The sequence below is a fragment of the Staurois parvus genome, unplaced genomic scaffold, assembly GCF_062004578.1.
Source record: "Staurois parvus isolate SC_StPar_1 unplaced genomic scaffold, SC_StPar_1.0 ptg000293l, whole genome shotgun sequence".
Taxonomy (NCBI): domain Eukaryota; kingdom Metazoa; phylum Chordata; class Amphibia; order Anura; family Ranidae; genus Staurois; species Staurois parvus.
Window position 1 is genome coordinate 3,448,849 of NW_028318089.1, and position 25,014 is coordinate 3,473,862.

Here is a 25,014-nt window from a genome sequence, read left to right on the forward strand (position 1 = left end):
CTTCTTGCCGGCTTGGAATTCTTCTTATTTTCATCCTACTTCTTCTTCTTCTTCTTCTTCATCCTCATCCTCAGAAGAAGAAGAAGAGGATGAGGATGAAGAGGAAGAAGAAGAAGTAGGATGAAAATAAGAAGAATTCCAAGCCGGCAAAAAGTGTATCTGCAGAGCTCCTCTATTCTGCAGATACACTTAGAGGAGCTCTGCAGATACACTTTTTGCCGGCTTGGAATTCTTCTTATTTTCATCCTACTTCTTCTTCTTCATCCTCATCCTCTTCTTCTTCTTCTGAGGATGAGGATGAGGAAGAAGAAGAAGAAGAAGTAGGATGAAAATAAGAATAATTCCAAACCGGCAAAAAGTGTATCTGCAGAGCTCCTCTATTTCTGACAGTTCTCTGACTTTCACATTTACAGCGGTTGAAACATTGTATCTGTTTCCGAATAAAAACATCTGTATCCTAAATGGAAACAAATAGATACAATGTTTCAACCGCTGTACATGTGAAGGAACTGTCAGAGAACTGTCAGAAATAGCGGAGCTCTCTGCAGGGACACTTTTGCCGGCTGATCGGGAAAAATCCGATTCGCGCACCCGAAGTAGGCTAATATTCGGATTCGACGCGAATCAAATTTTTCCTGAAATTCGAATCGAATTCCACTTCGCCTGGTTCGATTCGCTCATCTCTAATAATAAAGACCAAAAAGGGTAATAAGGCGATGGAATGGGCAGAAACACAGAAAATAATAAAAAAAGATCAGCACCAAATAAATGTATGTAGTCTAATAAATGCATATTTTCAAAAAGCTGGTAAAACATAATCACATCAGAGGGGAGGGGGGGCATGGCTGGGCAAGGAAGTCACTCATAAAAATGGGGAAGATCCCATTCAAAATTCAATCCATTAGGAATACGTGTATGGAAATAAAAAAATCCGAAAGACTTCACATTTGCACAGCAATCTAAACCCCTAGGAGACCTGTCCACCCTCTCAATGCCCTGTATGCTCAAAGCACTAAGGTCACCTCCATGAGCACTGTTAAAATGATTAGCGACATTGGTAGACTGATTCTTTTATATGTCATAAACATGATCATGGAGGCGATTTCGTAGCCTCCTAGTTGTCCTACCAACATATTGTACTTGACAACTTCTACAGGTGATCAAATATATTAGATGCTTAGTATTAGAGTTGATAAAGTTCTTGATCCTGTAAACATTGCCACTAATTGTAGATCTAAATTCCTCCTCTTTATTAATACAAGAGCAACAGGGACAGCCTTCTATACCACACCTATAGTTATCCTTAAAACTCAGCCATGTTCTTTGAGTTTTTCTAGAGGAGAAATAGCTAGAGGACAGAGTATTGCCCAATGTTGGTGCACGTCAGGAAACAATTTTAGTACCACGGGACAATATTTGTGCAAATATGTCATCACTCAGAAGTATGGGAAGATAGCGCTCAATGATCCTTTTAATCCTCCAAACTGAAAGCAGTGAAGAAAACTGGTGAATAAGCGCTGTTTTTAGTGTATAATGCATTTACCTTCCAGTCCCCCGTTGTATTTCCACTGTCTGTATTGGTTTTATCTTGGTTCAATAAAGTGGATTATTTGGGTCCCCAGGCTTGGGGCTGCTCAGTCCAAAATGCCCGGTCCAGGCCTGCAAGGGAGCCAGATCACGTGACCCGACCGGAGCGGCCTTAAAATAGGTAAGGAAAGTTTTAAGATTAGTTCGGTATATCACTGAATACTATTTTAACCAAACCTTTTCTGCATAACAATTTTTCATAGTCCAGCTAACTGGCAGTGTGTCCTGGCCGCATAGTTTGTTTTAAACGCTGTCCCTGTTTCTCATCTCAGAAAATTGGGAGACATGGTAATGCTCTTTTACATTTCTTTCTGTGTTTATTAAATGTAATGTGATTAGCCCTTCTTCCTAATATCAAACTGCATGAAATATTAAAAAAGATGTATTAGGCAGATACAGTACATCTTCTAGTAAAGTACATCGTGTAACTTGTTTCTGTTGGTAAATGTCTTGCTATTGTTGCCTGTAAAGTAAATCCAATTTTTCACATTTTATAGGATTTTTGTGCTGGGGATTGGGTTTTTCACCCTCTGCTTCTTGATGACTTCACTGGGTGGCCAGTTTTCAGCCAAACGATTGGCAGACTCTCCATTTACCATCCGGACTGAAGGTTGGTATTTTGTGTTGGCATATTTTGTATATCTCCTCAAGAAATATATGACATTTATGGAAGAGAACACAAAGGTAGAATATAAGGTGTATGTTATAAAGAACCAATAAGCAAACGTGCTGATGCATATACATGGAATCCAATAATGATGATGTATACCTGCGCTAAATGCACTATATATGGGAAGAAAGCAGCTAACACAAAAATGTAGGCACCATATAAAATAATTACAAAAACCAATATGTAGCGCTTATTCACCCCACTTTTACACAGATAGTAATTATTATTATTATTAATATTATTATTATACAGTATTTATAAGGCGCCAATAGTTTGCTCAGCGCTGTACATTACAAAGGGGGACAGAACATGTGACAGAACAATACCAATACAATGCAAAACATGAGGGGATCGAGGGCCCTGCTCTTTCGAGCTTACAATCTAGGAGGGAGGGGATGGTGGCACAGGAGGAGATAGCTGTGGGGGATGGAGTGGTAGGAAGAGTGGAGGAGGTCGACAAGTTAGCAGGGGGTGGGGTAGGCTTCCCTGAAGAGATGGGTTTTCAGGGTGCGCCTAAAGGAGAGGAGAGTAGGTGATAATCTGATGGGTTGGGGCAGGGAGTTCCAGAGGATGGGTGACACCCTGGAGAAGTCCTGGAGGCGGGCATGGGAGGAGGAGACCAGGGAAATAGAGAGAAGGAGGTCTTGTGAGGAGCGGTAATAAATTAGAGTCCTCAAGGAAAAGTCCATGAAATATGACTATATGTTAAATGAAAGCCATATCTTTAAAAAAGTGATGTGCCGCCAACGAGAAGAAAGAAGGAATCCTCCACCATCACCACTCAGCCTCTTATCAGAGAAGGTGACCACAGATTATGCTGTCGAAAACAGCTAGTATGGGAAATCAATGGATGTATTGGCTCCTAAATCTTCTGCACCAAAAAGACAACTCCACAGCTGGTATCTCGATGGTAATGATCCATGGTGTTACACCTCAAAGATAATGGTATGTGTGCAAAGAGAACAAAGGCTCCTCATAGTGTAGTATTTAAAATAATCCGAAATTTAATAAGAGTAATGCACTTACAAATATATGATGAAATGTGACTATTTATAGCATGATGGGTGTCGTAGGCCACGCCCCTGACGTAGGCATCTTATGACGAAATGCGTAGGGTGGCGCTATGGCTTATGACTTCATCACGCCACGCACCGTGGCCATTTTGTTGGTTGGAAACTTCTATGATTTCACATGCTAATATCATCATATGTTTGTAAATGCATTACGCTTATTACATTTTTAATTATTTTAAATACTACACTGTGAAGAGACTTTGTTCTCTTTGCACACATCCCATTATCTTTGAGGTGTAACACCATGGATCATTACCATCGAGATACTAGCTGTGGAGTTGTCTTTTTGGTGGAGAAGATTTAGGATCCAATACATCCATTGATTGGTCACATTGTCTGGTAAGAGGCTGTGAGTAGTGATGGTGGAGGATTCCTTCTTTCTTCTCATTGGCGGCACATCACTTGTTTAAAGATATGGCTTTCAATTAACATATAGTCACATTTCATGGACTTTTCCTTGAGGACTTATTATGATATTACTATCTGTGCAAAAATGGGGTGAATAAGCGCAACATATTGGTTTGTATATTTATTTTATATACATAAAATGTGACTCAAATGGCAGAGCACACAGGTTATGAAGATTAAGCATTGTTGGGTACTGGTTCATATTATAGATGGAATTCACCAAGAATGTATTCAAGTATTATAGGGAAACTAATTTTATTCTGACAATTCTTTTGTTTAGGCCACTAAATATTTTAGCTGTTGTTTGTTTTTTGTTATCTGTTTCACATTCTAATATATGTATTTTTTAAATAAATAAAGGTTTTCTAAAGTGTACAGCACTGATGTAGGTTTAACTAAAGTATTCTAGGTTATCTATAGTATGCTGCGAGCACAGCTGTGGTGTTTGCTTTCAGACTGTCTCTCTGACTACAACTTCATAGACAGCCGACAAAAAATACAATCAGCAAAGGAGGTAGTAGGTACTGCTCTGTCTAATTTTCTTGTGTGTGTAAGTTCCAGCTTAATCTATTGATCTCTGTTAAGAGGCTTTGTTCTTTAAACCAGACCAGGTGAATAGCCTAGAGAACAAAATTAGAGCTCTGTTTTCTGGCTGCATAGAATACAAGATATTCATATGCAGCAATTCAGAGGTACCAAAAAAAACAAAACAAAAATATTTTTAAAAGGCCCATCAGCATTAAATATATACAGTTGCAAGAAAAAGTATGTGAACCCCTTGGGATTACGTGGAGTTTTGCATGAATTGGGCATAAAATGTGCTCTGAACGTCATCTAAGTCACAACAATAGAAGAACACAGTCTGCTGAACATAATACTACACAAACATTAGATGTTGCCATGGTTTAATTGCACATAACATGTAAACATTCACAGTGCAGGGAGGAAAAAGTATGTGAGCCCTAGCTTAATGACTTCTCCCAGAGCTAATTGGAGCCAGGAGTGAGCCAACCTTGACTCCAATCAGTGTGATGATATTGGATGTGTTGCTGACAGCTGTCCTGCCTTAAAAAACACACACCTGTTTTGGGTTTACTGGTTTCAAGAAGCACTGTCTGATGTAAACCATGCCTCGCAGAAAAGAGCTCTCAGAAGACCTATGATCAAGAATTGTTGACTTGTATGAAGCTGGAAAGGGTTACAAAAGTATCCCCACAAGCCTTGATGTTCATGTGTCCACAGTAAGACAGACTGTCTACAAATGGAGAAAGTTTAGCACTGTTGCTACTCTCCCTAGGCGTGGTCATCCTGAAAAAATGACTGCAAGAGCACAGTGCAGAATGCTGCATGAGGTAAAGAAGAATCCCAGAGTGTCAGCTAAAGACCTACAGAAATCTCTGGCACATGCTAACATTTTTGTTGACACATCTACAACAAGGAAAACATTAAACAAGAATGGAGTACATGGGAGGACACCACAGAGGAAGCCATTGCTGTCCAAAAAGAATATTGCAGCACGTCTGAAGTTTGCAAAAGAGCACCTGGATATTCCACAGCACTACTGGCAAAATATACTGTGGACAGATGAAACCAAGATTGAGTTGTTTGGGAAGAACACACAACACTATGTGTGGAGAAAAAAAGGCACAGCACACCAACATCAAAACCTCATCCCCACTGTAAAACATGGCGGAGGGAGCATCATGGTTTGGGGCTGCTTTGCTGCCTCAGGGCCTGGACGGATCGTTATTGATGGGAAAATGAATTCCAGAGTTTATCAAGACATTTTGCAGGAAAACGTACGACCATCTGTCCGCCAACTGAAGCTCCGCAGAGGATGGGTGATGCAACAGGACAATGACCCAAAGCATACAAGTAATTCAACAAAACAATGGCTGCAGCAGCACAGAATACGCCTTCTGGAGTGGCCCAGTCAGAGTCCTGACCTCAACCCGATTGAAATGCTGTGGCATGACCTTAAGAGAGCGATTCACACCAGACATCCCAAGAATATTGCTACACTGAAACAGTTTTGTGAAGAGGAGTGGTCCAAAATGACTCCAGATCGTTGTGCAGGTCTGATCTGCAACTACAGGAAACGTTTGGTTGAGGGTATTGCTGCCAAAGGAGGGTCAACCAGTTATTAAGTCCAAAGGTTCACATACTTTTTCCTCCCTGCACTGTGAATGCTTACATGTTATGTGCAATTAAACCATGGCAACATCTAATGTTTGTGTAGTATTATGTTCAGCAGACTGCGTTCTTCTATTGTTGTGACTTAAATGACGTTCAGAGCACATTTTATGCCCAATTCATGAAAAACTCCACGTAATCCCAAGGGGTTCACATACATTTTCTTGCAACTGTAAACAAATTAAATACAGAACTACAATGCATTGCATTTAAAATTGCAATGAGTGAAAAGATGACCCACCTTTCCTGAGTTTGACAACCTATGTCTGGCCTCATCTACAATCCACCATGGACTTTTGACATCTTATAAATTATTCACATGCGGGCCAGATATCCAACCCCTTACCTATCTGCGGCACTGGGAGCAGGATCTAGGGAGGACTTTCATGGCAAAGCAGACAGATAGAATCCTGCGGCCCTCACATGCAGCTTCCATATCTTGCAGAATGAGAGAAGACAGTTTTACGATCATGTCCAGATGGTACAGAGTACCTTAACTTTTGCATAAACTCTATCCGAACTGCTCTTTGCTGTGGTAGAGATGTGGTCAACAGGAGGGCTCCGCGTTATACGCTTTTTGGAGCAGTCCAGTACTGCAAGACTATTGGAAACAAGTGAGCGAAATTATATTTAAATTGACCAATGCCAATCTCTAAAATGACCCGGCTGCTTTCCTCCTACATCTTGCCCCACTTATGACCAAACGTTATAAGAAATTGCTTCTCACCCATCTCTTGAATGCCGCAGTGGCTTGTATCTCTTTTTTAAGGAAACAAACTACTGCCACATCAATTAGCCTTTGGCTTTGCAAAATTAATGAAATCCAGCTTATGGAAGAGACTGTAGATTCCGCCAGTGGCACTGGAGAACAATGTCGTAAAACCTGGTTGTATTGGACACACTTCATTTACTCGTCATCTTAGCAGACTTGTGATGGCTGCTTGATTAGTTATGTTTCTGGAATAACTGTACTGGCCTGAGGTGCACTCTCCTCTTAATTACATACACTACGATTTTTCCCATCCCATCCTGTTTTTTTTTTGCCCCTGCTCCCCCTTTTCTCTTCTATTTCCACTCAATTATTTTCCTCTTTTCTCCACCTGGAACTTTTGCACTCTGAGAGATCCCTTTGATGGAGAATACGTGCCTATAAATGCCCATCTGGTTGCTCAGCCTACATACTAAATTATATCTGGCATTCTTCTTGTTCTGACCTCAATGTTGGCTAATGGGAGCATTCTGTGTTAGATGCATGGTTTTGAGCTCTGATAATGGGGTGTTCTTCACATACTACCTCAACATCTGAGAGAATGTCAAATTGTGTTCCTGACTTGCTCAATTGTTTTGTAGCTTGCAGTCATACAGTTAAGGGATAAATGCTATGTCTCTAGTCTGATATACACAGCCTCATTGTTTTTCCGCTGTACTTTTCATCATACAAGTACCTCTATGATTATGCGCATCCCCTTGAATGAATGGACTAGCTAGCGCTATATATCTGTCTGGATTGTTCTGATTTATTTAAAGAATTTATTTGCAAAAGTGAGCCTTTTACACCCACTCAGATGTGTTAGCTATCATTACCTGTGTACAGCATCATCCTTGGTTTCCAGGTACACCCCAGGTAGAAAGGAACTGACTTGAAGACCAGCCAATTATTTGAGTTTATACATTTTGGTGAGTGTAAGAGGCCCAGAGGTTGATAAGGTGCAATACAGCTATATCCACATAACAATTTATAAGCATTGCTAGACAGGCCGTGTTCCCTGAGTGTATTTCAAGGCTTAATTTTCATTTTTAATTAAAGTGAGCCTTTATGCATTTGGTAGAGCACATACAGATTAGGTATTAATCATATCTTGAGCACATAGTGAGAGAAGAAAAGATACAGTGAAGCAGTGGTTGCCAGCTTGATGGATTTTGGAGGGTCTATTGGGCCCCTGATAACACCAAATGGCTGCACATTATATTTAAAATCTGTAATATTTAAAAGAATGCTAAAGTTTCCAGACAAGCTAGAAGAGAATTCTTAAGACTACAGGCATGAAATAAGAGATGGCTTGAGATTGGAGACATACAATAAGAGATGGCTTGAGACTGCAGATGTGCAATAAGAGATGGCTTTAGATTGGAGACATACAATAAGAGATGGCTTGAGACAGCAGATTTGCAATAAGAGATGGCTTGAGACTGTAGATGTGCAGTAAGAGATGGCTTGAGACTGCAGTTGTGCAATAAGAGATGGCTTGAGACTGTAGATGTGCAGTAAGAGATGGCTTGAGATTGGAGACATACAATAGGAGATGGCTTGAGACTGCAGATGTGCAATAAGAGATGGCTTCAGATTGGAGACATACAATAGGAGATGACTTGAGACTGCAGATGTGCAATAAGAGATGGCTTCGGATTGGAGACATACAATAGGAGATGGCTTGAGACTGCAGATGTGCAATAAGAGATGGCTTGAGACTGCAGATGTGCAATAAGAGATGGCTTGAGATTGGAGATATACAATAAGAGAAGGGCTGAGACTGCAGATGTGCAATAAGAGATGGCTTGAGACTGCAGATGTGCAATAAGAGATGGCTTGAGACTGCAGATGTGCAATAAGAGATGGCTTGAGACTGCAGATGTGCAATAAGAGATGGCTTGAGATTGGAGATATACAATAAGAGAAGGGCTGAGACTGCAGATGTGCAATAAGAGATGGCTTGAGACTGCAGATGTGCAATAAGAGATGGCTTCAGACTGCAGATGTGCAATAAGAGATGGCTTGAAATTGGAGATATACAATAGAAGGGCTGAGACTGCAGATGTGCAATAAGAGATGGCTTCAGACTGCAGATGTGCAATAAGAGATGGCTTGAAATTGGAGATATACAATAGAAGGGCTGAGACTGCAGATGTGCAATAAGAGATGGCTTGAGACTGCAGATGTGCAATAAGAGACTGCCAACATACATTAAGAGACTGTTGACATGCTACAAAAGACAGTCACAGACTGCAGACATGCAACAGGAGAAGGTAAAGAATTATGCACTTTGCAGGAGACAGTCTAAGACTTAGATATGCTGTACAGCAACTATATGTAGATATGCTACGGGAGTTGGTCAGAAACAGCAGACATTATATATGACTGTTAAAGATTTTTGCCATCTCTGCTCCTTGATTAATCAATGATCCAATGGCTGCAGTACTGATTGAAGGACAATTTTCCAACAAGCCAGTTCGTAAGAAGTTTGTCTTCTCTGGAACGGGAACAGCCATAGATGGATCGAAATTCAGCCAGTCCCTGCTGAGCTGGTCAAATTTAAATACATCTATGGCCAGTTTTAGATCCCCATAACACCCATCATCCTTTGGCATCTCCCATGTTCTTCACAAGTCACACAGAGACAGATAACAAGAAGTCCATAAGTCTTTGTCTTCTTAGCTCTATTACATTTGCTTGCACTATGGAAGCATTTAAGTGACTCAAGCTCCACTTGCGCTTACAATGCTACTGTATGCAGGGGCCTGCAGTTCACTCTGTAAGTAATGCTGGGGAGGGGCAGAGCACCAGGGCACCAGGGCAATCGAGCATGTACCAAAAGATTAAAGCAAATGGATACAGATTTATATATAGGTAAACTTAACATGAAAAATATATACTCAATTAAATAGTAAACATATATAACACAAAAACAGAATATATTGTATGTACTGTAGCTGAGAACATAGAGAATGCAGCATGTCCATGGAATGACATATGGAGCGTGTTGACAGGCTAGACAGTTATTTAAGGGCTATAAAGAAAATAAAGTACCGTAATATATTTTTTCTGCACATATCATGAAACAGAGTAATAAAAATTTGTGGCCATGAAATATTCTCCTAAATCCCAAGAGAAGCCATTCTGGCCTTAAATATCGCTGTTATGTATTTGATTCTAACAGAAAAGCTAAATGTATGCTGACTAGTTTCAGCTTGTAGGAAGCAATAGGGTAAATACACACCAAAAGCCCTCTACTTCAACAGTGCTAATGCCTGGAATATAAATGTAGACATTGTGGTATACAGTATACAGAATGATTATAGAATAATTATAAGTGAGCGATTAAATGGTTTTTCCACTTTTGCAGACAAATTGGGATAACACCTACTTCTTAATTTTTTACATGTTCCCATCCATTACTTCAAGCCCAAGTCTATTCAAAGCTTTTTGTTTTGGCTAGAGTGGGAAAGGGTTAAACATGCTCAAGTTTTTATTGTCTGTGTCCACATTTGTAGTAGGGTTGAGAAGGGTTGTTTTTTTTATTGTAGCCTGTGCCTTTCTTTCCTAGTGTCAGTTGCCCCCCCCCCCCCCATTTCTTGTCGAGGTATCACAAGGACAGGAAGTGAGGGAAAATCTTCTCAGTGAGGTCACAGACAAAAATATACTGTACATCTAATGTGCTCCAAAAGTTTAAAATGTGTCTTTAATGGTATCCAGTTCCTTTATTTTTAAGTAGAAGTGTAGGATTTTCTCTATCTTTTGAATATATATACAGTGGGGATCGAAAGTTTGGGCACCCCAGCTAAAAATTTGTATTAATGTGCATAAAGAAGCCAAGGAAAGATGGAAAAATCTCCAAAAGGCATCAAATTACAGATTAGACATTCTTATAATATGTCAACAAAAGTTAGATTTTATTTCCATCATTTACACTTTCAAAATAACAGAAAACAAAAAAATGGCGTCTGCAAAAGTTTGGGCACCCTGCAGAGTTAATATCTTGTACTGCCCCCTTTGGCAAGTATCACAGTTTGTAAACGCTTTTTGTAGCCAGCCAAGAGTCTTTCAATTCTTGTTTGAGGTATCTTTGCCCATTCTTCCTTACAAAAGTCTTCCAGTTCTTTGAGATTTCTGGGCTGTCTGTCACGCACTGCTCTTTTAAGGTCTATCCATAGATTTTCAGTTATGTTGAGGTCAGGAGATTGTGAAGGCCATGGCAAAACCTTCAGTTTACGCCTCTTGATGTAATCCCCCGTGGATTTCGAGGTGTGTTTAGGATCATTATCCATTTGTAGAAGCCATCCCCTCTTTAACTTCAGCTTTTTCACAGATGGCATCAAGTTGCCATCCAAAATTTGCTGAAATTTTATTGAATCCATTTTTCCTTCTACTCGTGAGATGTTCCCTGTGCCACTGGCTGCAACACAACCCCAAAGCATGATTGATCCAACCCCATGCTTAACAGTTGGACAGAGGTTCTTTTCATTAAATTCTGTGCCCCTTCTTCTCCAAACGTACCTTTGCTCATTCCGGCCAAAAAGTTCAATTTTAACCTCATCGGTCCACAGAACTTGTTTCCAAAATGCATCAGGCTTGTCTATATGTTCATTTGCAAAGTTCAAACGATGATTTTTGTGGTGAGGACGTAGAAGAGGTTTTCTTCTGATGACTCTTCCATGAAGACCATATTTGTACAAGTATCTCTTTATAGTGGAATAGTGTACCACAACTCCAGTGTCTGCCAGATCTTTCTGGAGGGATCGTGTAGTCAAACGTGGGTTTTGAATTGTTTTTCTCACAATCCTGCGAGCTGTTCTGTCTGATATTTTTCTTGGTCTTCCAGATCTTGCTTTAACTTCCACTGTTCCTGATGACTGCCATTTCTTAATTAGATTCCGAACAGAGGATATTGACATCTGAAAACGCTTTGCTATCTTCTTATAGCCTTCTCCAGCTTTGTGAGCGTCAACTATTTTCAGGTTCAGTTTTCTAGACAACTGCTTAGAAGAACCCATGGTGCTGATTGTTGGGGCAAGGTCAGATGAGTCTGGGCATTTAAAACCTTTGAGATTGACATCACCTGGTCTTCCCAGACGATGATTGAGAACAATCCATGACACTGGCATGTCTCAGCTTTGCAAAGGGGGCAGTGCATGGTATAAATTCTGCAGGGTGCCCAAACTTTTGCAGACGCCATTTTTTTGTTTTCTGTTATTTTGAAAGTGTAAATGATGGAAATAAAATCTAACTTTTGCTGACATAATATAAGAATGTCTAATATGTAATTTGATGCCTTTTGGAGATTTTTCCATCTTTCCTTGGCTTCTTTATGCACATTAATACAAATTTTTAGCTGGGGTGCCCAAACTTTCGATCCCCACTGTATATATATATATATATATATATATATATGTATACAGTGGGGCAAAATTATTTAGTCAACCACCAATTGTGCAAGTTCTCCCACTTGAAAAGATGAGAGAGGCCTGTAATTGGCATCATAGGTAGACCTCAACTATGAGAGACAAAATGAGAAAAAAATCCAGACAATCACATTGGCTGATTTGCAAAGAATTTATTTGCAAATTATGGTGGAAAATAAGTATTTGGTCAATATCAAAAGCTCATCTCAATACTTTGTTATATATTCTTTGTTGGCAATGACAGAGGTCAAACGTTTCCTGTAAGTCTTCACAAGGTTGGCACACACTGTTGCTGGTATGTTGGCCCATTCCTCCATGCAGATCTCCTCTAGAGCAGTGATGTTTTGGGGCTGTCGCTGGTGGGCAATACGGACTTTCAACTCCCTCCAAAGGTTTTCTATGGGGTTGAGATCTGGAGACTGGCTAGGCCACTCCAGGACCTTGAAATGCTTCTTACGAAGCCACTCCTTCATTGCCCAGGTGGTATGTTTGGGATCATTGTCATGTTGGAAGACCCAGCCATGTTTAATCTTCAATGCCCTTGCTGATGGAAGGAGGTTTGCACTCAAAATCTCACGATACATGGCCCCATTCATTCTGTCCTGTACATGGATCAGTCGTCCTGGTCCCTTTGCGGAGAAACAGCCCCAAAGCATGATGTTGCCACCCCCATGCTTCACAGTAGGTAATGTGTTCTTTGGATGCAACTCAGCATTCTCTCTCCTCCAAACACGACAAGTTGTGTTTCTACCAAACAGTTCTATTTTGCTTTCATCTGACCATATGATATTCTCCCAATCCTCTTCTGCATCATCCAAATGCTCTCTAGCAAACTTCAGACGGGCCCGAACATGTACTGGCTTAAGCAGGGGGACACGTCTGGCACTGCAGGATCGGAGTCCCTGGCGGCGTAGTGTGTTACTGATGGTAGCCTTTGTTACGTTGGTCCTAGCTCTCTCCAGGTCATTCACTAGGCCCCCCGTGTCCATTTTTCAGGAGGACCCGGTCAGACCATCTGCGGCCCCCTATGGACATATGTCCATTTACACCCACCTGAATCTGATCCAATAAATCACCGTTTCCCATCCATCTAGCAGATCGAATGACAGCCGGACCTAATCGGACAGGTGGTACGTCTACAATTGTCCACCCATAGAGGACAGCAGGCTGTGTCCACTCTGCATAAGCAGAGCAGACACAAACCTGTCATCTGCCTGCTCAAGGGGGATCAGTGAACAGATTCTTCGTTGAGAAGATGGATCTGCTGGTAGAGTCCGCCAGTTTGAAAGGGGCCATAGATGTATAATTGGGGATGCAGGTGTCACTCCTAAAGGCTCATGTACACGGGGGATTTGGAAAACTCTTCTGAACGATGGAAACTGACCGCTGGAAAACGTAGGTTAAAAAAAGTCTGTTTAGCCACGTTTGCATACCGCATTTATGCGCATTTGCATTTAGAAGCGTTTTTTAAAGTTAACCTCAGGAGACCTTCCCAAAATGCACTGAAAAACAGTAAAAAAAATTTACTATTTCAGACATTTTGAGAGAAATAGAGAGAGCAGAAGCAGAGATGACCTAATTATGTAACTATGTAATTTGTTGAGATGACCTGTCTTTCTGGTTGTATTCACTATGGATCCCATCATGAGCATAATGCAGCACATTCTACCATTTTTTCCTTCACGCAAAACCTGGAACTGACTGCACTGGTGTACTAGGTCCATTTTGAATACATGGAAAACGCTTTGCATGCATTTCTGATGATGAAAAAAGGCTCTGGACAGCATCTGGATATGGAACAGTTAAAAAAACGCTTCTAAATGCAAACGTTTATAAACATGGTTAACCGTGTTTACACACGTTTACAAGCATTTGGCATTTGAAACGCTGGTAAAATCTACTCCTGAATGCAAGTTTGGTGCATTCAAAAAATCGACTGTAAATTCAACTATCTCCTAGATTGTAAGCGCCCAGTATCAGGCCCTCCTAATCCTCTTGTATGGAACTGTATTGTTGCTGTATTGTCTCCCGTTATATTGTAAAGCGCTGAGCAAACTGTTGGCGCTATATAAATCCTGTATAATAATAATAACTGCCTATAAACGACTGTAAACGACTATGTGTACATGGACACAAAGGAAAACATTAGGGCGAGTTCAGGGGATGCTGAAAGAAACGCTGAACAGCTCCTGAACGTCAGTTTAGCAGCTGTACTGTACATGATCCCTAACACCAGAGATTATTGATCCATGGAATATCCAAATTGCTTCCTGGAGAATCAGGAAGGAATTTACCTTTTACCTTGCTGGAACAAATTGGACCATGCTTCATAGGAGCAGCACAGTGGCTAAATGGTTAGCATTTCCGCCTGGCAGTACCGGGGTTGCAGGTTCAAATCCCAACCACAGCACCACCTGCCTGGAGTTTGCATGTTCTCCCTGTGACTGCATGGGTTTCCTCTTGGTACTCCAGTTTCCTCCCACACTTCAAAGACATGCTGGTAGGTTAATTAGCTCCTGTCTAAATTGGCCCTAGTATGTGTATGTATGAATGTGAGTTAGGGATCTTAGATTGTACGCCCCTTGAGGGTTAGGGACTGATGTGAATGTACAATATATATATCTAAAAGCACTGCGTAAATTGACGGTGCTATATAAGTACCTGAAATAAATAGGAGGTTTTTTTGCCATCTCCTGGATCAAATCTGTGTATAGGATTGTGTTTATGGTTGTTTTCTGTTTATTTTTTTCTATTGGTTGAACTAGATATGCTTGTGTTTTTTTTTACCTAATTATGTAACTATGTAATTTGTAATAGTGTATATAGTTGTAAGGCTAGGTTCACATCTGTGTGGGTGGTGCTGCTGCAGATCCGCATGACAATCCGTGCAGCCGCACCACCCACACAGAGAAATGCAGACCCGCGGGCGGGTGCCATTAGTTCTAATGGCATGCTACCAAACTGGAAAATGCAACTGTACTGGGAACCAAGGTTCCTGTGCGGGCTGCGTTTTCAGAAGAAGTGCAGGGACTCTTGTGAATGGGCTCTCGTTCCCGCGCAAAACGCAGCCCGCACAGCCGCATATATGGGAACCAGGGCTTAGAGTGTGTCCGCCTTACTATATTTTAGATTACAGGCAGAAGAAAAATAATTTATTTTTTAAAAGAACTAAAAATTACTTTGCTTGAACTAGGCTTTAAACTGCACATATAAACACAGTCAAAGCCTAAAATATATTCTTTTTTTTACAAAAATGCTGTAACTTGCAATTAACAGTTATCATAAACAGGCCAGAGGGAATGTAATTACAGAATTCACTAAATGTAGACCGCACATCATTTGAACATCCTTAATTGGGTTTGGTTGAATTCAGTTAAACCACTGTGATTTCTTTCCTATTTGGATGAAACTAGACCTGTTTTGTCTAAACCACCCTCCCCTCTGGGGGAAAAAACCCTGCAGTCCAGGATTTAAAAAAAAATATATATACCGTTGCAGTGCCCCAACCACAACCTCCTCCTGAGCTCTTCTCTGATGCTCCAGGTTGTGGAGAGGCCGTTGCCCTTCTCACATACAATGGAGAAATGTTGACAATCAGTGTGACTGCCAGGTGAAGCACCAAAAAGAAGAAGCTTTAGGTAACTGGCAGGGGCGGGCTGACAATACATGGGGCCCCCCGGGCAATAGGGGATCATGGGGCCCCTGTGTCCTTGCCCAAACTCAAAAAAGCCTATGAAAAAGGTACCAGGGGCATCTCATGGGGCCCTCTACTGTCCCTGGGCCCTCAGGCAGTGCCCAAGTTTCCAGATGGTCAGTCCGCCCCTGGTAACTGGCCACATAGCATGCTCCTAGACCTAACTCATTTAACCCTTGCAAGGGGGACCTACTGCAAGTGTAATTTTTTTCATGCTTACGTGGGGCTTTAAATTATAATTAAAGATCATTGAAGTCAATAGAACTGCCTACTCATACTGTGTGTGATAACTTTTAGTGATGTTGATTCACACAATATGTGAGTTATGTCCCTGTGGATTTCTAATGGACGTTTAAAAGGCCAATTCACCCAAAAGTGATATTATATTTATAGATGACGCCTGATACACTGAGCCTGTCCCTGGCTTTTTGTTTGTCTTCAATACCCCAACAGTGAGATCTTTCTGCCTTCATTTCTAACCATACATGCTCCTGTCCACTTGGAAAGTTTGAGCATTCCTATCCACCTTTGGATGCTTCAAGCTCTTCTCCTTTATTCCCCATATACAGCATATTAATTAATAAAGTGGAAGAGTGTAAACGTCCTAATGGCCACAGCAGGTGCGCTGATCCTAAAGTGTAGATATCCTACCAATATATTTTAAGTAGGTTTAACTCTTCAACATCTACCAAAAAGCAGTTTGGGTGTTTTAGCCCTTTGAAATTACAATACAAAATCAATTATTATTATTATTATTACAGGTACTCATATAGTACCATCAATTTACACAGCGCTTTACATATATATTGTACATTCACATCAATCACTAACCCTCAAGGGGTGTACAATCTAAAGTCCCTAACTCACATTCATACATACACATACAAGGACCAATTTAGAAAGGATACAATTAACCTACCAGCATGTCTTTGGAATGTGGGAGGAAACCGGAGTACCCAGAGGAAACCCACACAGGCACAGGGAGAACATGAAAACTCCAGGCAGGTGGTGCCGTGGTTGGGATTTGAACCAATGACCCTAGTACTGCCAGGCGGAAGTGCTAACCATTTTTTAAAATGACAATACATAATCAGTTATTAACTACTTCCTGTCCAGCCCATGTATATAAATGGCTGGACGGGAGCAGTGCAGGAGTGGATGGCCGTTTATAAACGTCCTCCCGCTTCCCTGCCTAGGAGCACGCGGCACTGATCGCTGTACGTGACCTCTGTGTGAGGTCCCGATCAAGCGATCACTGATTAGCCAATCAGTGATCACATGAACAGTAGTAAACAAGATGTCACTTCCTGGCATCATTGCTTACTACTAGTGAAATCTGTGAATGATCACAGAGGTCACATGGTACAAGGCTATTCACAACAGCCTTGTACCATGTGACACGCTGTGACCAATCACAGCTCTCACAGTATTTCTCAATGGCTGCAAGAATGCAGCCAAAGAGAAGGAGAAATTATTGCTTTTACAGCCTTTATGGGTGTAAAATCAATCAGTGTAAAAAAAAAAAAAAAATCTTCATCACCCCCCACAAGTAATACTATGGTGACACTGTACTGCTAGGGTGACAGTATGTTAAAAAAAACAAAGACAAATAATAATATAAAAAAATTATATACAAATGTAAAAAAAAAGTTTTGAAAAATTATAATTTTTAGTTATAAACTAATTTGGGTTATTTTTTTTACTAAAAAGATAGCTGAGTACATTTTGGCCAAGATTTATGAAGAAAGATTATTTATTTGAGAACTTTTTAAGAAAAACACTTTTTTTTTTTCAAAATGTTTGGACTTTTTCATTAATATAGCAAAAAAATAAAAATCCCAATGGTGAATAAATATCACCAAAATAAAGTTTTATCTGTCTCAAAAAAATTCATATGGGTACAGTGTTGCATGACCGCGCAATTGTCATTCAAAGTGTGATAGCACTGAAAGCTGAAAAGTGGTCTGGACAGGAAGGGGGTGAAAGTGTCCGGACTTGAAGTGGTTAATTGATAATATTATGCCAAATACTAAAGTTTGCTATCTCTATATGGTGTAAATCTTATTATGGTTTATCAACTTCCTTTGGCCTCGTACTGTAATTATTTTGCTCTCGGGGTGCTGTCATTTTATTTTAGATAGATAGATGCAATTTTTGTAATAAATGTATTTTTGGACAAATATTATCTTCTTCGTGGTCTCAGTCTTCATGATACATGAGTCGTGATTTGCTCTGTTTGTGCCTTCAGAATTAATTCTGTGCTCAGCATGACGGGTGATTGTTGGGGTGACAGTGTAATGTGCACAGTGGTTGACATATGTACCCCATGCAGAGTTGGTAAACTTTACATCATTTTAGGTTAGTTTCTATGGAGAAATAGTTCATTATGGCACATATGCACTTATTTAGAGACCTTCGCATCAAGCCGATATAGCATTTTCCTGCTCAGCGTGAAGTAATCACACCACATTTTTCAATTAACAAAATCACAGCATGACAAAAGCCCAGTCTGATGTGACTCTTAGTATTTATTAACCCTTGTCCTCACCTCCCTACAACACAACCTTTCCACCCAATATCTATACCATATTAGATGGTATAGGCAAAAGATGATTACCTGCTTGCTGACCCACCGCAGTACATGTGCTGCGGCAGGTCAGCTCGTACAAGCACAATCATGTACCTGTACATTGCGGCTTTCTTCCGAGTCTACTCGCGCATGCGCGTGCAAACCTGGAAGATTGTGCTCTAATTCTCTGCAGCACAAGCCAATCAGCGGATCCCAGCCAATAATTTATGACAGGAACCCTCTGATCAGCTCAGAGAAGGACAGGAGAGAGTTCTGTGTTCCTAAAAAAAACTGAGCTCTATTCAGACAGCAGCGATGTGTTGTTTTTTTTTCTCTCCCTGTAAAGCAGGGCGTAAAAACCAGCACATTGCTTAGTAATACAGCACACAGTACACACACTAAACAGTGTTAGGCACACATTTAACCCCTTGATCACCCTAGATGTTAACCCCTTCCCAGCCAGTGTCATTAGTATAGTGACAGTGTATATTATTAGCATGGATCACTGTATTATTGTCACTGGAGATGTCAGTGGCAGTTAATCAGTTCCTCACCAGCATCAATTAGTGTCAGATTGCATACCGCACTTTCACAGTCCCACTTTAAGTCCCTGATCGCCGCCATTACTAGTATAAAAAAATAAGTAAAAATTCTACTATCTATACCATAGTTTGTAGATGCTATAATTTTCATGCAAACTACGGTAATCAATATACATTTATTAGGATTTTTTTTTTAAGTGTGTTAGGACTATAACACCTTGTCCTCTCTTCATCTCCATAACATAGGGTGGAGGGTTAGAGTTCTGCATTTCAATGAGGGAGCTAGGAACAATTCTAACAGTGAGAAGAGCAGAGGCGGAGCACACAGGAAGTTATCAGCTCACTAGATTTTTGGCAGAATCAACAGGTATTTTATGGACTTGTTGTTGATGGTATGTTTAACAGATCAAAAGGGAGCAAATAAGAGAAGCTCATTGTTTTTTTTTTCCTCCCTGTAAAGCAGGGCGTAAAAACCAGCACATTGCTTAGTAATACAGCACACAGTACACACACTAAACATTGTTAGGCACACATTTAACCCCTTGATCACCCTAGATGTTAACCCCTTCCCAGCCAGTGTCATTAGTATAGTGACAGTGTATATTATTAGCAGGGATCACTGTATTATTGTCACTGGAGATGTCAGTGGCAGTTAATCAGTTCCTCTCCAGCATCAATTAGTGTCAGATTGCATACCGCACTTTCACAGTCCCACTTTAAGTCCCTGATCGCCGCCATTACTAGAATAAAAAAATTAATAAAAATCCTAGTATCTATACCATAGTTTGCAGATGTTATAACTTTAATGCAAACTAATTAATATACACTTAATGGGATTTTTTTTTTTACCAAAGACACATTTTGGCCAAAATTTATGAAGAAATTTGATTTTTAAAATTTTTTTATTGGATATGTATAATAGCAGAAAGTAGAAAATATTGTTTTTTTTTTATTTTGGTCGCAAAAAAAAAAACCCGAGTGGTAAAGGCTTCTGAAGCTCAAGTGGTTAACAACCAAGGGAACTTTTTCCTGGTAATTATAATTTAAAGTGTATCTAAACCCAAGAAGAAAATATATGTAGTAGCTTACAAGTCCTTAGATATGGTGGCTTCATCAGTTATCTTTTTTTACTCTTTTCCTTTATGACAACGCTTACTTACTGCACTGTATCCATGGAGGATCAGGGTTGTCAATCTAGACCAAGAAGTGTGTTAGGACTTTAACACCTCGTCCTCTCTTCATCTCCATAACATAGGATGGAGGGTATCAGTTCCCCCCCAGCGTCAGTTAGTGTCAGATTGCCCACCGCACTATCACAGTCCCACTTTAAGTCCCTGATCGCCGCCATTACTAGTATAAAAAAATAAGTAAAAATTCTACTATCTATACCATAGTTTGTAGACGCTATAATTTTCATGCAAACTAATCAATATACATTTATTAGGATTTTTTTTTAAGTGTGTTAGTACTATAACACCTCGCCCTCTCTTCATCTCCATAACATAGGGTGGAGGGTTAGAGTTCTGCATTTCAATGAGGGAGCTAGGAACAATTCTAACAGTAAGAAGAGCAGAGGTGGAGCGCACAGGTAGTTATCAGCTCACTAGATTTGTGGCAGAATCAACAGGTATTTTATGGACTTCTTGATGGTATGTTTAACAAATCAAAAGGGAGCAAATAAGAGAAGCTCATTGTTAGTCCTTATGCACATGGACATCAAGAGACTGTAAAGTCCTACAACCTAAACACTGTTGGCTTCTGTACTGGCATTCACCCATGGATATGTGTATTTCCTTGAACATGCCACTTTTACGCTTGGGGAAATGCATAAGATGCATACAGCTGTTGACTCTGTAGACAGCTGTACATGGTACCTGTGGCTCCCCAGGTATATAAAATGTCACACATGGTTTTAAAACACTTTAATGAATTCTAATACAAGAAAACACAATATATAACCCATTTTGTGTAAACTATAAAAGATGACGTTATGCTGATTAAAATGGATACCTAACAAGACACACTTTAAAATTGCGCACACTCAAGTTCAAAATTTTTACTGTTTACAGTTACAGTGGAGGTCTAGTGCTAGAATTATTGCTCTTGCTATAACGTTTGCGGCGATACCTCACGTGTGGTGCGAACATCATGTAAATATGCAGGCGCCACCTAAGTATGCGTTCACCACTGCATGCGAGCACGTGGGGATGAGGGAACTTTAAAATGTTTTACATTGTTATTTATTTTATTACTTTTATTATGTTAACACTGTCTCTCATTTTTGTTATCACTTTTATTGCTATCACAAGAAATGTAAACATCCCTTATGATAACAGTAAAGCATAACAGGTCCTCTTCATGGAGAGATCTGGGTTTTATAAGACCCAAGATCTTTCCTCTACCCTGGAAAGCATGAGATTTAAAAAACAAAACAAAAAAAAAACATTGCTCTGATACTCCCCCCCCCCCCCCCCCAAAAAAAAAACCGGCAGTGCTTGTACATAGTGCTTGTAGTTAGTGGAAGGAGGAATAGTGTCCAGTCATTGGTATTAGTTAGAGGAATAGTACCCCATCATTAGTATTAGTTGGAGGAATAGTGCCCCATCATTAGTATTAGTGGGAGGAATAGTGCCCCATCATTGGTATTAGTGGGAGGAATAGTGCCCCATCATTAGTGTCAGTGGGAGGAATAGTGCCCCATCATTGGTGTCAGGGGGAGGAATAGTGCCCCATCATTGGTGTCAGGGGGAGGAATAGTGCCCCATCATTGGTGTCAGGGGGAGGAATAATGACCCATCATTGGTGTCAGTGGGAGGAATAGTGCTCCATCATTGGTGTCAGGGGGATGAATAGTGCCCCAACATTGGTATTAGTGGGAGGAATAGTGCTCCATCATTAGTGTCAGTGGGATGAATAGTGCCCCATCATTGGTGTCAGGGGGAGGAATAGTGCCTCATCATTGGTGTCAGGGGGAGGAATAATGACCCATCATTGGTGTCAGGGGGATGAATAGTGCCCCATCATTGGTATCAGAGGAAGGAATAGTGCCACTTCATTGGTGACAGTGGGAGGAATAGTGCTCCATCATTGGTGTCAGGGGAAGGAATAGTGCCCCATCATTGGTGTTTGTGAGAGGAATAGTGTCCCATCATTGGTGTCAGGGGGAGCAATAGTGCCCCATCATTGGTGTCAGGGGGAGGAAGAGTGCCCCATCATTGGTGTCAGGGGGAGGAAGAGTGCCCCATCATTGGTATCAGAGGAAGGAATAGTGCCCCATCCTTGGTATTAGTTGGAGGAATAGTGCCCCATTCTTGGTATTAGTTAGAGGAATAGTGCCCCATCCTTTGTATTACTTGGAGGAATAGTACCCAATTGTTTACATTAGTGGGAGGAACTGTGCCGCATCATTGGTGTCAGTGGAAGGAAAAATGCCCCATAGTTGGTGCCAGTGGGAGAAATGGTGCCTCCTTGTTGGTATTAGTGAGAGGAATAGTACTCCGAGGGCTGGATAGAGGAAAAGCAAAGGGCCGCATTCGGCCCACGGGACACAGTTTGGAGACCACTGTCATAGAGGTCATCAGAGACGATCTGGTCTCTGGTAACCTCTATGGCCAGCCAACGCAACCACTGGATTGGATTTTGGGCTCACCGGTGATACGGGTAAGCCCAAGAACTACCAGAGAGGATGGTGTGTGTGTGTGCAAATATCCCCTCCAGCTGCTTCTAAAAATGATACAGCGGCTAATCAGCTGCTCTGATCACATTTAGCTGAAAGTGCACCGGCTGCCGAAAATTTTAATACCAGGGTTATGGCATAGAGCTACTCCCACACCAGCACATTTGCTGATGTTTCGTGTTTTATGTACCCAGAACTGTTATCTCTGAAATACAGTTTTTTGGAACGGCAGAGTTCTCTGAAGTTTGCGATTACAGTGGTTACTTGAAGGTTCACATACGTTTCTACTTATTGTGATAAACAAATACAATTATTTTCAGCCTACTATGTACAGCAAATAGCTGTTTTCTGATCTTGTTGGCATTTACAGTACATGTTGCAGTCAGGGATGTATCTGTATTTTTTTAATCTCCTCCAGTGTTCAAGCATTTGAAAGTTTAAAGATGAACTTTATCCTTAACAGTTTGATAACGATTAAAGTTCTTTAACAAAAGGACATACAGTACATTTCACATTAATAATTATGCTACCAAAATTAGTGTGTGCTGTAAATTGCCTCCATCATTACTCCTGCTTCTTCTTGCTGGAGGCCGCCATTTTGTTGAAGCCCAGAACAATCACTCCTTGGTCTCAAAAACTATTACCCGTATTTTCCGGCGTATAAGATGACTTTTTATACCTAAAAACCTACCCCAAGAATCGGGGGTTGTCTTATATGCGGGGTATACAATGTGAACCTTTAGTTCATTTGGGCCAAGCTGGCTCAAAACGAACGTCCCTAATCTTCAGCCCGCTGGATGTGCGGTAATACTGTATGTACGGTAGCTTCGGCTACACACAGTATACCGTGCTGAGCCAATCAAGCGATGTATTCTGTTAATGAATACAGAGCCTGCTTGGATTGGCTGAGGTTGTGACATCATCAGCCCGCCTCTCTGACTCAGCCAATTCGAGCAGGCTCTGTATTTATTAATAGAATACATCACTTGCCGTGATTGGCTCAGTGCGGTATACTGTATGTAGCCAAAGCTACCATACATACAGTATTACTGCACATCCAGCGGGCTGACAGATTACCGTAGGGACGTTCGTTTTGAGCTAGTTTGGCTCAGCACGGTATACTTTATTAAACCAAAAATCTAATATGTCTATATACTCCACACTATAAACCCAAGTGCTAAACTCAAAACTATAAATCCCAAAGACAAACAATCCAATGACCAAAATAAAAATTTATTGTGTATAGTCACTCAAAAAATAAAAATAAAGTCACTGCAACAAAATAAGTGTCCAAAATCCAGCTTGTCACATTCTTTGGTGCTCCTCCACTGGCTCTAAGAGGACAGAAAATAACGCGAAAGAAAGAAAACACTACATTAAATAAATCACAAAAAGGTATAATTTCTTCCCCCCAAAAAAATATGTGCAAAAATTCAAAGTAGTGCAAAAATAGTGAACACTGTGCAACGTGAATAGTAGTGAATCACTCTGTGAATACAGCAAATTAAAACAAGTGACCACAACAGTGTATACTTCTATAGTGAAAAAGCATATATACTCTTACCAGAACAAAAAAGTAAAAATGTCTTATTTATATAGTAGGAATCAGGGGCAGATTGACCATTTGGAAACTCGGGCACTGCCCAAGGGCCCAGGGTCAGTAGGGGGCCCCATGAGATGCCCCTAGTACCTTTTTCATAGGCTTTTTTGAGGTTGGGCAAGGACACAGGGGCCCCATGATCCCCTATTGCCCGGGGGGCCCCATGAGTTTTCAGTCCACCCCTGGTAGGAATCATCAGCATACTTCCACTCCTTTCCTCCACTCCTGAAGTATACCTCTTAGGATGTCATCCACCATATCCTCCTGAACATCCTCATGGTTTAAATGGACATTCCCAAGACTCCAGGGTGCTCATGTAACAGATGTATGGATATAATATATAGTGTAATTCCGTTTTTTATAAGATTATAAATTTATTATAACTGCTTACATTCCAGGTTTAAAAAAAAAACGGAAATTCCCATGCCCAAAAACCACTCAGGGTTGCCGAGCAGCTTCCTCTCAACTTGCCATGTGGTTTTGACAACTTCCAAAATGGCCGACACGCCACTTCTGGTTCCTTTCATGTGCGTCCAACGTCACTTCTCTTGACGCGTTTCGTCACATCCGGGACTTAATCATAAGGGGTGTATTACTGCACATCCAGTGGGCTGAGAGATTAGTGGGTGTATACTTAATCAAATCTGATGTTTATTCAAATCTGATGTTTTTAAATGGTGTGGCCTCAGAAGGGGGGTAGTCTTATACGACGAGTATAGCCCAAAACCTATGTTTTAACTGGAAAATGAGGTGGTCATCTTATACACCCAGTCGCCTTATATGCCGGCAAATGCGGTATGTCACTTTCTTCAATTAGAAAAATTT

The 25,014-nt window shown here is 40.7% G+C and overlaps 1 protein-coding gene across 1 annotated transcript in view; it reads left to right on the forward strand.

Annotated features, from left to right (window-relative positions):
- Positions 1 to 25,014, forward strand: part of MGAT5B (alpha-1,6-mannosylglycoprotein 6-beta-N-acetylglucosaminyltransferase B) — a 199,742-nt gene that overhangs the window by 60,224 nt on the left and 114,504 nt on the right. Inside the window, exon 3 of the mRNA XM_089682674.1 lies at positions 2,085 to 2,197. Within this exon, the coding sequence (XP_089538800.1) occupies positions 2,085 to 2,197 (113 nt within the window). The remainder of the gene's footprint in view (positions 1 to 2,084; positions 2,198 to 25,014) is intronic.